The sequence below is a fragment of the Tiliqua scincoides genome, chromosome 12 (assembly GCF_035046505.1).
Source record: "Tiliqua scincoides isolate rTilSci1 chromosome 12, rTilSci1.hap2, whole genome shotgun sequence".
Taxonomy (NCBI): Eukaryota; Metazoa; Chordata; class Lepidosauria; order Squamata; family Scincidae; genus Tiliqua; species Tiliqua scincoides.
In genome coordinates, this window is record NC_089832.1 from 8125691 (window position 1) to 8140238 (window position 14548).

At 44.0% G+C, this 14548-nt stretch overlaps 1 protein-coding gene across 1 annotated transcript in view; it reads left to right on the top strand.

Moving 5' to 3' along the window:
* KLHL4 (kelch like family member 4) overlaps positions 1-10731 on the top strand; it is a 56877-nt gene extending 46146 nt beyond the window's left edge. The window contains 5 exon segments of the mRNA XM_066639987.1: positions 1138-1300; positions 5516-5728; positions 7944-8043; positions 8045-8116; positions 9203-10731. Coding sequence (XP_066496084.1) covers positions 1138-1300; positions 5516-5728; positions 7944-8043; positions 8045-8116; positions 9203-9262 — 608 coding nt within the window. The 3' untranslated portion in view covers positions 9263-10731.
* Positions 10732-14548: the final 3817 nt, after the last annotated feature.

Below are 14548 nucleotides of genomic sequence, written 5' to 3' on the forward strand. Positions count from 1 at the left end.
TTTCATTTTTTAAAAGGTAGATTGGTAGTGCAATACTATGCATATTTGCTCAAAAGAGTTTAAAGAAACATTCTCTCAGGTAAATGTGCACGAGATTGCAGCCTAACTTCAATCTTACCTATGCATGCTTAATCAGAAGTAACTCTCACCATATTTAATGGCACTTACTCACAGGTAAGTGTGTATAGGTGTGCATCCTTAGTTCTTATCCCAGGGCTTATGTCCTTAACGTCCTGGCACTTGTGCTGGACCCAGGAGAAGACCAATTTTCCTACCAGCATTCCAACTACCCCATAGGATGTAGTGGAGCTCACTCTGGCACTGGTGCATCAGTATGGGGGAAGCTAGAAAGGAGTGGGTTTTTTTTAAAGACCATAGAGGGCTTGTTCCAACTTGCTGAGCACCATCTCCTTTGGTTGATGGTTGATGGTTGATTCTTTCTCGTTTCACCTAAACATTAGATAATAGAAAAGGTCATGTACTAGAGATCTCCTTTGGTTGGCAGTAGATCTCTAGTACATGACCTTTTCTATTATCTAATGTTTAGGTGAAACGAGAAAGAATTGACCCTGGGGACTTCAACATGTGCTCTACCAGTAGGCTATTGCTCTTGTCATAACATGTTCTGTCAGACAGAGACACACATGACACATTTCAAATACAAGCATGCCTCTGTATCCATGGGGATCTGTTCCACGGATCCTCCCCCCATGGATATGGAATTACAGATATGGGGGAGGCCAGTATTGATAATGGCCCCCACCTCCCACACATTAAGAGTGTTTAAAAACTTACCGGGGAAAGTGTGAGAATCTTCCTTTAATGGGTTGCTGTAATCCAGCTTCCGGCAACTTGAATACTTGATTAAACTGGCTCTAATGCTAAGTAGGAAATGGGGGCATAGCCCCTGCATCCATGGATAAATGAAACTGTGGATACGAGATCTGTGGATTGGGGGGGGGGCATATTAGCATCTTATATTATTCTTGCCTAATTGCATTATTGTTAACCACTTTGGGGATACTATTAGACAGGTGGGTGGGAGGCAAAACTTATTAAATAAACGTTAATTACTTTCAAAACACAGGATTATTTGCTGACCAATCTCTCCTTCCTCTCTTTTCTTTTCATCCTCAGGCGTAGCAATGCTTGAAGGACCCATGTATGCTGTGGGTGGTCATGATGGATGGAGCTACCTCAACACCGTTGAAAGATGGGACCCCCAGGCCCGGCAATGGAATTATGTCGCTAGCATGGCCACCCCCAGGAGCACTGTTGGGGTTGCAGCACTGAATAGCAAGTATGTTGACTTGTATACCAAGGCTGCATTTGAGTTATTCACTCTAAGACTTGCAATCCACTTTTCCTCTTGGCTTTTGAGACTCTAATGAGATCAAATTAAAAACCAGTAAAAAAAAAAAATCAAGAACAATAAAAAAACTCATAATTTAGAGCACACAAAACATGTGACCATAAAAAGGCTTCTTATGATCTTGATCTCCTTTGATCATCTTGAAATAAACAGAAGAATGAAAATAGATTGGCAGTAGATTCAAGGCAGGCCAAAAGTGTACATCTTCACACAACATAACAAACATGTACTCTTTCTACCTGTCCTGAATCTACTTCCAATCTTTTTTCATGTTTCTGTTTATCTCACGATTATTAAGATCAAGTTAAAGATCCTTTTCATAAATACACCATTCTCTGTTTGCAGGGCTGCCCAAACCAAGGCCCAGGGTTTATTATCAATAATAATCTCAAAAGCCCTCAGGGACTCCCAATCCGGCCCACAGGAAGCCCCCAGTCTCCAATGAGCCTCTGACCCTCCAGAGACTTGCTGGAGCTCTTGCTGGCCTGATGCAACTGCTCTCAGCATGAGGGAGACTGTTTGACCTCTCGCATGAGATGTGGGATGAGAGCTCCCTCCACAGCTTGCTGTTTCTCATCTGATGCAGCAGTAGCAGTGATGGAAAGGCTGGCCTTGCTTTATACAAGACCTTTTATAGGCCTTGAACTATTGCAAGACCTTCAGTCATACATATAAGTTCCAATATATTCATTTATGTTAATTTATTCAAATTTGAAATGTGAATTAATTCTCTTTTTCCCCCTATTCTCTTTTTTCTCTGACATAGTGTCAGGGAGATGCTGTGTCCCTCCTGCCAAAAGTTTGGACACCCCTGGGTTAGTGAATTCCTTACTTGTTGACCATCAGTTCCTACAACATTTGGACATGCTGAAAATAAAGGAATTAATTCAGACAACTCATTTTCAGAACATGGAAATATTAACTTAAGAACTTAAGAACAGCCCCACTGGATCATGCCATAGGCTCATCTAGTCCAGCTTCCTGTATCTCACAGCGGCCCACCAAATGCCCCAGGGAGCACACCAGATAACAAGAGACCTACATCCTGGTGCCCTCCCTTGCATCTGGCATTCTGACATAGCCCATTTCTAAAATCAGGAGGTTGCACATACACATCATGGCTTGTAACCCGTAATAGACTTTTCCTCCAGAAACTTGTCCAATCAGCTTTTAAAGGCGTCCAGGCCAGATGCCATCACCACATCCTGTGGCAAGGAGTTCCACAGACCAACCACACGCTGAGTAAAGAAATATTTTCTTTTGTCTGTTCTAACTCTCCCAACACTCAATTTTAGTGGATGTCCCCTGGTTCTGGTGTTATGTGAGAGTGTAAAATGCATCTCTTTATCCACTCTGTCCATCCAGTGCATAATTTTGTATGTCTCAATCATGTCCCCCCTCAGGCGCCTCTTTTCTAGGCTGAAGAGGCCCAAACGCCATAGCCTTTCCTCATAAGAACATAAGAACAGCCCCACTGGATCAGGCCATAGGCCCATCTAGTCCAGCTTCCTGTATCTCACAGCGGCCCACCAAATGCCCCAGGGAGCACACCAGATAACAAGAGACCTCATCCTGGTGCCCTCCCCTACTTCTGGCATTCTGACTTAACCCATTCCTAAAATCAGGAGGTTGCGCATACACATCATGGCTTGTACCCCATAATGGATTTTTCCTCCAGAAACTCGTCCAATCCCCTTTTAAAGGCGTCTAGGCTAGACGCCAGCACCACATCCTGTGGCAAGTAGTTCCACAGACCGACCACGCGCTGAATAAAGAAATATTTTCTTTTTTCTGTCCTAACCCGCCCAACACTCAATTTTAGTGGATGTCCCCTGGTTCTGGTATTATGTGAGAGTGTAAAGAGCATCTCCCTATCCACTCTGTCCATTCCCTGCATAATTTTGTATGTCTCAATCATGTCCCCCCTCAAGCGTCTCTTTTCTAGGCTGAAGAGGCCCAAACGCCATAGCCTTTCCTCATAAGGAAGGTGCCCCAGCCACGTAATCATCTTAGTCGCTCTCTTTTGCACCTTTTCCATTTCTACTATGTCTTTTTTGAGATGCGGCGACCAGAACTGGACACAATACTCCAGGTGTGGCCTTACCATCAATTTGTACAATGGCATTATAATACTAGCCGTTTTGTTCTCAATACCCTTCCTAATGATCCCAAGCATAGAATTGGCCTTCTTCACTGCCGCCGCACATTGGGTCGACACTTTCATCGACCTGTCCACCACCACCCCAAGATCTCTCTCCTGATCTGTCACAGACAGCTCAGAACCCATCAGCCTATATCTAAAGTTTTGATTTTTTGCCCCAATGTGCATGACTTTACACTTACTGACATTGAAGCGCATCTGCCATTTTGCTGCCCATTCTGCCAGTCTGGAGAGATCCTTCTGGAGCTCCTCACAATCACTTCTGGTCTTTACCACTCGGAAAAGTTTGGTGTCATCTGCAAACTTAGCCACTTCACTGCTCAACCCTGTCTCCAGGTCATTTATGAAGAGGTTGAAAAGCACCGGTCCCAGGACAGATCCTTGGGGCACACCGCTTTTCACCTCTCTCCATTGTGAAAATTGCCCATTGACACCCACTCTCTGCTTCCTGGCCTCCAACCAGTTCTCAATCTACGAGAGGACCTGTCCTCTAATTCCCTGACTGTGGAGTTTTTTCAGTAGCCTTTGGTGAGGGACCGTGTCAAACGCCTTCTGAAAGTCCAGATATATAATGTCCACGGGTTCTCCCGCATCCACATGCCTGTTGACCTTTTCAAAGAATTCTATAAGGTTCGTGAGGCAAGACTTACAGAAGCCATGCTGACTCTCCCTCAGCAAGGCCTGTTCGTCTATGTGTTTTGAGATCCTATCTTTGATGAGGCATTCCACCATCTTACCCGGTATGGATGTTAGGCTGACCGGCCTATAGTTTCCCGGGTCCCCCCTCTTTCCATAAGGAAGGTGCCCCAGCCCAGTAATCATCTCATTCACTCTCTTTTGCACCTTTGCCATTTCCACTGTCTTTTTTGAGATGTGGTGACCAGAACTGGACACAATACTCCAGGTGTGGCCTTACCATCAATTTGTACAATGGCATTATAATATTAGACGTTTTGTTCTCAATACTTTTTCTAATGATCCCAAGCATAGAATTGGCCTTCTTTACTGCTGCCACACACTGGGTCGAGTCACCTGTCCTCTGGTGGTCTCCATGACTAGCTGCTCTAAGGCACAGTCATTTAGCATGTCAAGGAATCTAGTCTCCTTTTCGTGACCAGAACACAAATTGACCCAGTCAATATGAGGATAATTGAAGTCCCCCATGATTACAACCTGTCCCTCCTTGTCACCTCCCTGATCTGTTTCCTCATTTCAAGGTCCCCTACTGGTCTGGAGGATGATAGTACGCCCCCAGTATTACATCACTCCTCAGGCCTGGTAATTTAACCCACAGAGATTCTACGGTGGAGTCGGACCCACCTTCAATCTCTACTTTGCTGGATTCTATCCCTTCCTTAACATAAATGGCCACCCCACCTCCAACACGCCCCTGCCTGTCCCTCCTGTAGAGTTTATAGCCCGGGATTGCGGTATCCCACTGATTCTCCGCATTCTACCAGGTTTCCGTTATGCTCACTATGTCCTTGTTTTCCCCAGTCACCAGACTGACTGGCAAAATGCCATATGTTGGGGAACAAGGCAGCCACTGCGCTTAGGCAGTGGTTGTGAAGCGAATGGCTGGGGAGGCATTTTCTGTGGCATGGCGCTGCAAGGTATTCTGGGGGCTACCCGGAAACTGCAGCACCTGCAGTGGAGGCTGAGCTCTCGCTGCTGCAGGTCTGACCTCTCCCTGTATAGTAACAAGCAAGTGTCTCTTACTATACAGAGAGAAATTAGAGCTGTAGCAAGCAAGAGCCTCCCATGTGATCCTGCAACCCCTCAGAAAGTGGGTGGAGCATGCCAGCAATCACAGGGGAGGCTGGGGCTATTTTCCTTGGAGTATGAAAGGTGAGGCTTTGCCTCCCCTCCCTGCACATCCCTGGTGATCATGCAACCTTGAAGTAGATTCCATTTGCAAGTGGATGTTTGAAATGTTTACTAATAGATGAGATATCTTACACCACTCGTTTATCATTCTCTAGGTTATATGCTGTTGGTGGGAGGGATGGCAGCTCCTGTCTGAAGTCCATGGAGTGCTTTGATCCCCACACCAACAAGTGGAGCATGTGCGCTTCCATGTCAAAGAGAAGGGGAGGAGTTGGTGTTGCAACCTACAATGGGTTTCTGTACGCGGTGGGAGGCCACGATGCTCCTGCTTCTAATCACTGTTCACGACTCTCTGACTGTGTTGAAAGGTAAGGGTGCAAAAGAGGAAATCCTTGCAGTCTTTGATGCAAGTCCTCCAGGGATGCTACCAAACTCCACTCCTGCCAAAATTCCTGGTGGTTCTAGACCCCTCCCTGTACTCAGCAGACTAGATCTTATAAGACAAGGACAGGTCCATAGATTCTATGCATTTCATACATTTGTGGAAAAACATGCCTGTAAAACATATACTTGGCAATGTATTATTGCATCAGTGGTTGGAATAGGACACGCACAAAAAACCATGCATTTATATAAATACATCTTTTTTCCCCCCAATGTTCGCAAAAATGCAGATTAATGAGAAGAACAGAAATTTTAAAAAAAATTGTGCAAGTGGGGCCAGAACAGAAATAGAGAGCTGCCTGCCAGAAAATGTAATTAAATGTAGAATATGTGAAATCTTCTGTTCCATAAAACAGTGAATGAAAAAGAATGTATATTAAATTTGACTTCTTTCTAACAACTCCTAATTTTATAACCAGAAGCTATCTCACACATCCTTCAAGGTCCCACAAAGGCAGCTATATTGAGGTCAGAGTAATATGCTAATTCATTCTTGAACTTTTAAGATAACCTACAACCAGTCTCATTGTTTTCTCTGCTATGAATTACGGTGCTGTACCTGTTCAGAGAGGCTTATACCTGCTAGGAAGGCAGTGTTGTTCAGTGATAGCACTTCATGTTTTGCATGGATGGAGTCCCAGGTTCAGTTTTCAGGTAAGGCAGAGAGAACATGCAGTATAAAACACTATAGAACAGCGTTTCTCACTGGGTGGGTCTTGAGCCAATTTCAGGTGGGTCACATAGCACGTAGCTCAACCACCCCTGAAAATACAGAGCTGAAAATACAGGGCAGGGCAGGCTGTCTGTGGGAGAGAGGCATGGTGTTTTGCCCAGAATAGGTAGGAGGATGGGATGCTGAAAAGGGGGAGGACTCTGTGGTTGGAGGAGGATCCAAGTCTGTGATCTGCTTTGACTTCCAAGCTGGAATGCTTGAATTCCAAGCTATGTGAAATAACAGCATGAACACACTGTGTAATGGGATCTTTTGTTTGCAGTCTAAATTGATGGTGTCATTTCTGGCCATGGCATCACTTCCAGGTTAATGACCTCATTTCCAGTGGGTCCCGACAGTCATTCTAAAAAGTGGGTCCTGGTGCTAAAATGTTTGAGAATCACTGCTGTAGAATCAATACCAACCATCCAGCTCAGTATAAAGGAACATCTTATGATCCTAGAGGAGTTGATTAGTGTATCTATGGATTATTTTTTAGGATGGTCCTGGTATTATTATATGAAGGTATGTAATTATCTTATTAGCATTGTCTAGGATCTATTGAATTTATTGTGTGTGTGTGTGTGTGTGTGTGTGTGTGTGTGTGTGTGCATGCTGTGTAAGAAATTTAATAGATGCAAAGCCCTTAAATATTAGGAATTATCATAGCAACCATATAATCCAGTGGTTCTCAAACGTTTAGCACCAGGACTCTTTTTAGAATGAGAATCTGTCAGGGCCCACTGGAAGTGATGACCAGAAGTGACATCATCAAGCAGGAAAATTTTTAACAATCCTAGGCTGCAATCCTACCTGCACTTACCCAGGAGTAAGTTCTACTGACTATAATTTTTTAAAGCATACACAAAGGAGCCTGTTAAAAGTACAGATTTGTAACTTTTCCCCAAGTGCAGTCACATATCATGATAGCATCAAGTCTATTAAAAATAAAATATTGAAAAGGATGGGGTCCTACCTGAAATTGGCTTGCGACCCACTTATTGGGTCCCAGTGGGTCCCGACCCACAGTTTGAGAAACACTGAATCAATGCTCTGTTGGTTTTGCCTTTGATGTTTACTTGATGGGGCTCCACATGGAAACAGAATAAAGAATGGCTGATTGACTGTCACCATACTGGCACTGCATGTTTGGTAGGTATTTAGACTACATGACACCTGATTATACTTTAGGTGAATATTTCAAGAAAGAGCGCACTCATGAGTCTAGAGCTCCCTCTGCTGGCTGAAGATTAGCATGATTAGATGATCTGATTTTTCTGATTTTTACAAAGATTTATAATCATTTCAGTGTCCAGAGTATCTGGATCTTAATGTGAATCAGGAATAGTAGAATCTGTTATGGTTTTTATTCCTCCCCCAGTTAATCCTAAACCATTTTTGTTAACATTTTCCATCCAATATTCTAGGTATGATCCCAAAACTGACACCTGGACCACCGTGGCCCCTTTGAGTATTCCTCGTGATGCTGTTGGCGTTTGTCCTCTTGGAGACAGGTTATATGCAGTTGGGGGGATATGATGGGCACAGCTACCTGGACACTGTAGAATCCTATGATGCACAAAACAATGAATGGACAGAGGTAATTGACTCCTGAACACTCTGCTAGCCCAATATATAATATATCCCTGATTGTGACCTTCACTCAGCCATCAACTACATATTCAAAGGTCTTCTACTCCATCCACCTCAGAGAGGCCATCTAGTTCAATCCGTTGTTTGTTGCAGAAAATCCAGAGCTAGAGCTTCCCCAACAGATGATTACATAGCCTCTACTTGAAGACCTGTGGCAGGGGAACCCATCTTTGGAATGAGCTGAAATTTAGGCTGATGAGGATGATGATGATTAACTGCACACCCTTAGTGTAAAGAAATAATCATTTATGGTCTGCAAAAAGCAACTTTACTTTGAAATGCAGATATATTGCACAAATACCTCAAGATATTCTAGGTCCTTGGGAAGTAACTGATATTTAGAAAATGCAGGCATGCCCTGGTATCCATAAGGATTCTGTTCTGGAACTGTGTATACTGAGGATGCTGTTCCACCCTCTGGAGGCAAGAGGAGCTGCACCACAGGGCTCCCTGACCCTCATAACGCCTTTTAAAGACACAAAAATGTCATTTCCGGTTTTGCAGAAAAATCAGAAGTCACTTTTTTCCCATTGAAACATTGATACAGGTGGGTGCATGCGGTCTCTGCAGAACTCAGAGAAGACCCTCTGGAGGTGAGGGGAGCACAGAGGGTTTGTGGGAGGGGGTATATGGGGCTACCCTTCCACAGATACTTGAATCCTCAGCTAAAGGATTCACAGATAGTGGGGGCTCATCAGGTGAGCTGTGAAGTGATGATGATAATGATAGGAACATTTATATATTGCTTTCCAGCAAAAAAATAGTTCACAATCCTATAATTTACCTGGGATTAAGTCCCACTGAACTCAATAAGATTTACTTCTGAGTAGACATGCAAAGGATTGCACTGTTAGTAAACTTTTTTTTCCTAATTACATTTGATGGAACATGATGTGGAGTTTACTGCTTGCTGAACACGAAGTTGTAAATATTTAAAGAGCTATGCTTGTACACACACACGTACACACACAGAGTTTAAAAGTGACTGAATGATATATTACACAAAGCTAACTAAGTGTTTTCCGTTTCATAGGAAGTTCCAGTCAACATAGGACGAGCCGGAGCCTGCATTGTAGTTGTGAAATTACCATGAACGGTTGTGATCAGGTGTGAAATGATACCTGAGCACAACTCCAGAAAGCAGCATGGCAGAAGAGGAGAAATTATATCTCTGAATGAACAGAATGTGAACAGCTTTCATTACAAAAGGAGGAAAAAACAAAAACAAATGAGCCAGCCTGAAGTCTGAGCATGCAAATAGCATTTATCTGCATTCCAAAGGCATACCGGGCAGATGTTTAATCATCCTGGTGCTGACCTCTGTGCATGAGGAGCAGCCAGGGACACACTGTGCTTAAAAAAACTCTCAGTGTTCTAGTCCAAGGGTAACCCTGAATCTGTGTTCAGAACAGCCAATTGTGCAGCACTAAATGAATGGTGTACATTTGAATATCATTGTTTATCTTGGCTAATTGATTCTCCTGCTGCTAGCTCTGGGGAAGAAGAGTAGGGAGCCATGAGGAACACTGATGATGATTCCTGGACACAAGAAGCCCTGCTGACTTCCCCATCCTCCGCCATCCACTACTTTGACTTCTGAGATATCACCAGACAATGCTTACCCACTTTTGAAGAACTATGAATGGAGCAGCTCTGAGCCTCCTCTCCCCATACCACACAATGAAACACGTGATTATGATTTCAGCTATGGGGGAGAAAAGGGGCAATGAAGCACAATGGCAACCCTCTAGAGAACACAGGGTTCTGACCTGGTATGAGAGGCTGCAAACAGGAAATGGCAGAAATTCAGATATAGAGCCATGCTGACATTTTTGTAATTGCTGTTGCTAAACCGAGAATTACTGTAAGACACAATTATTATGGCAACGGCCTCCAGCTGTTCTAGACCCAAGAGGACCCATTCACAAACCAAATCTGCAAAGATGGATCCATTTTTTTTAAATTTTATTAACTTTATTTTTTAATATATTATTTGTTATCTTTACTGTCTGCACACCTGTCCCGTGCATGTGTGTGGATCAGGACTAGTAATCTATCCATGGCTACTAGTCATGATGGCTGTGTACTTCCTACATGTTTGGAGTCAGATGTGCCTCAGAATACCAGTTGCTGGGAAAAAGCCACAAAAGGAGAGGGCTATTTGCTGACATGTCCCAATTCTGGGCTTCAGAGACATCTGGTTGGCCGCTATGAGAAAACAGGATGTTGTTGGCTTAAGTAGGCCTTTGGTGTAACATAGCAAGTTCTTCTCTTCATGTTCTCTCTCTTCTCTTTTTCCATGAGATAACCATAGCCAATATTTCTTCTAGGGCAAAAGTTCTCAAACTTTTAGGGAGATTTACTCCTTAAATAAGTTTTTGCAGGGGAGGGGCCAGGGCACTGAGGCGATCCCCAAGATTGCATCCCTAAAGGGGGACAAGGGGGTGGTTTTTACTTACTTTCAGTAACAAAGTGCTTTGCGTGCGCTTATGTCTCAATGTTCCAAGCGTTGGGGAACGCTGTGGAGGGTTGGAGGCTGCAGAAGCCCTACGTTAGTGAAAGTAAGTAAAAAGCACCCCACTCGCCCCCCCTTAGCAATGTGATCCTGAGGATCGCCTCACTGCCCTCTCTCCTTCCTCTGCCCCTTAAAGGGATGGAGGAACCTTTGCACAAACTGGTAAGACACGATCCACCAGTTTGAGAACCACTGTGCTGACCCCTTCACTTGCTGTGTGGCAGGTCCTGGGTGTTTCTGAACTCAAGGTGATGACATCATCACCAGTCTTCCAGGAGCACTAATTTCCAAGGAGCTTGGCTTCAATGAAGTGTGAGCAGCACAGCTGTACAGCTTAAAAAGGGAACAATGGACACAGTTTGGGTTGCTCAGAAGTCACCAAACAAACACCCAGGTAAACAGAGTTTTCTACTTTGTGGGGAAAAGCCTTAGAACAAACTGAAAAGTCCCTGAAGTAAAGATGGCAGGATATAGCACAAGGTCTCACTCCATGTTAGGTAGACCAGGGGGCAATATTGAGCTAGATGGACCAATGGTCTAACCCTGCAGAAGCCAGTTCTGCAAGTTCACAAATAAGCTCTCCTGCCACAGTGGGAAGGTTTGCAGGGTCTGAACACAACTGCAGCTTCCTGTCTTAGTAAGTTGTCCTGTTGACCTCTGTGAACTGCAGCCTCAATGAGAAAGAAAACAAGGTGACTGCTGTGACCAGAACAGATGGGTGTATCAGCCTTGATTGGTAGACTTTGAACCTGTGAAAGCACACCTTGTAGGTTAGGTATTCACAGGTGATGTTCAATGCATGTATGGGGAAAAGGTCAGAGGAGCAATCCTGTCCCCCTATACATGGTCATTGTGTTACATGAAGAGATTGTGCAACTGCTTCATCAGGTTTGAATTTTGTATCTGTAATATGCCACCACAGCGGAAAGTTCATTACTTTTATTATTATTTTTTAAAGATGTTTAATGAAGGTGGCAGATAAAATTGGTGCTTTGACAAAACCATGCTGCTATGACCATATTAATCATGGTGCATCTGGGCACTCCTGGAATTCTGATTTGCTCAGAAACCCCCCATCTGTCAGAACGTTTTAACCAGTTTAGCCCTTCCCTGAAATAATCACCATCCACCAAGGCATACATGGAATCGCATTTGCAGAACGGTGAAAATATGTATATCATATTGATATAACAAGTCTGTGACCTCAGCTGAGCAAGCCTTGTGATGCATTTGGATAATTATAGCCCAGGACAGGTGTGCTGTGTTGAATTATGTACCATTAAAATAAGCATGTTTTACATTTGAAAAGATGCAGAGTGCTAAGGAGGGTGACTCAATGACTGGGAGGGATGTACATCAGTGACAGAGCACATGTCTTGCATGAAGAAGGGCCCTACAACAATTCTTGGCATCCCTAGGCAGGGCAGAGAAAGATTCCTGCTTGCAACCATGGATAAGTTTGAAACCCTGGAGAGCCAATGGGTTTCCCAACAATGACAGAAAGCACATTCCGTTGCTCCGGTATATTGACTACTTGCTTTGGAAAGGAGACAAAGTATGTCCAAGGCTAGAGTTCCACACATGCTCTGATGGACACAAGCAGCTCCATTCACTTCAAAGAACACAAGATACTCCATTCAGTTCAATGAACAAAGCATACCCATGTTTTTGTGGGAGAAAGGCCGAAAGCTGAATGGCAGAGCAGGTGCCTTGAATTCAGAAGGTACTGGTTTCAATCAGATTATTATTATATAACCTTCCCTTCCTCCAATGAGTTCAGGGGTGGTATACATGAGTTGCCTCCTTTTCATTCTTACAATGAAAGAATGAAACAGAGAGATTGTTCAAGGTCATCCATCCTCTCCACTCATCACTTTCATCCCTACCTTACACCACACTGACCCCACTCCTTGGCATCTTCAGGTAAAGGGATCCAAGGTTAGCAAGCCTGGGAAAAAATCCTAGCTTGATGGGTAAACTTGATGTGAATTGAGGTTCTATGACTGGAACTCACAATGGCTCCAAAAGCAAGTGTGGAATAGGGTGTGGTGGTTTAGATTGGTGCCTAGAATGGGAAGTGGGTTCATCCATCCATTGCCCATGCCAGTTCCTTGATTTACATTTCCCCCCTTTGAAGCTGCTCTCTGTGTGTGCAAATTTCTCCCATAGTGGTTAACAGTTTCAGACTTGGATCTGGGTCATTATGCGTGAGAAAATTAGGCTCCGGGATCTCTGCGGACATACAAAACCAACTTGTTCTGAGTCAGACCATCACTTCATCTTCTTCATAACTATATACACTTATTGGTAGCAGAGTCCCAAGAGTTTGTAGGGGTCTTTCTTTTCCCCCAGTCCTACCTTGAGATGCTGCAAGGGACTAAGCATGGGGTCATCTGCATGCAAGGCATGTGCTCTGCCACTGAACTTCAGTCCCAGTTAATTACTGACTCCTCCAGCAGTATGATGACAGTGCAATGCAAACCCAAGGGCACTGATGTGGCTCCTTACAATGAACATTAACTTTAAAAAAAATTCAAGTGTACCTGGTGGAAAAAAAAGGCAAATGCAAATCTGTTTCCATGCATTTGCCAATCTATACAGTGAATGGAGGGGGGGAGGATGTTGAAGGAAGAGGCTATTATTAGTTTCTGATATTTCACATACTACCATCATATGGACAAAGGCATGTGACACACACAAACACACAAGCAGGAGATCCATTCCAGGTTTACCACCACCAAGTTCTGGATACCAAATTCTGCGGATATTTAAATCAGCAGAGAGGCCCTGCCAGAAAAAACTGGAAATGCTTTTTAGAAGGCTCCAGCAGGACTTCTGAGGTGCAAGGAGGCTGTGCATAGTCTCCCTGTGCTGCAAGAAGACCTCCCAGATACAACTGGAAGGCCTTTCTGGTTGTGTCCAGAGGTCCTCTGAGGCCCTCCAGCCATGGTTGGCACCAACAGTTAATCAAATCCACAGATGCAGAAACCACGGATGAGAGCTCTCTCCCATTAAAAATGAACAAACAGGCAATTTATAGATTCAACACAATATTTTTGCAATATTTCTATATATACACACAAATGATACCATATGATCATCCAGGGAAAATAACAGTATAGTTTTAACCAGCCCCTGTTGAGTTTGCCTGTTGGATGGATCAGCATATACAGAGATTGTCAATATAGAATAATGCCTAAGAATTTCCTCCTATTATTTTACCGCACTTTTCTGTCTTTAACGAAAACAGAGAGAGAGAGAGAGAGAGAGAGAGAGAGAGAGAGAGAGAGAGAGCCGTTGTACAAATCGATGGTAAGGCCACACCTGGAGTATTGTGTCCAGTTCTGGTCACCGCATCTCAAAAAAGACATAGTGGAAATGGAAAAGGTGCAAAAGAGAGCGACTAAGATGATTGCTGGGCTGGGGCACCTTCCTTATGAGGAAAGGCTACGGCGTTTGGGCCTCTTCAGCCTAGAAAAGAGACGCTTGAGGGGGGACATGATTGAGACATACAAAATTATGCAGGGAATGGACAGAGTGGATAGGGAGATGCTCTTTACACTCTCACATAATACCAGAACCAGGGGACATTCACTAAAATTGAGTGTTGGGCGGGTTAGGACAGACAAAAGAAAATATTTCTTTACTCAGCGTGTGGTTGGTCTGTGGAACTCCTTGCCACAGGATGTGGTGCTGGCGTCTAGCCTAGATGCCTTTAAAAGGGGATTGGACAAGTTTCTGGAGGAAAAATCCATTATGGGGTACAAGCCATGATGTGTATGCGCAACCTCCTGATTTTAGGAATGGGTTAAGTCAGAATGCCAGATGTAGGGGAGGGCACCAGGATGAGGTCTCTTGTTATCT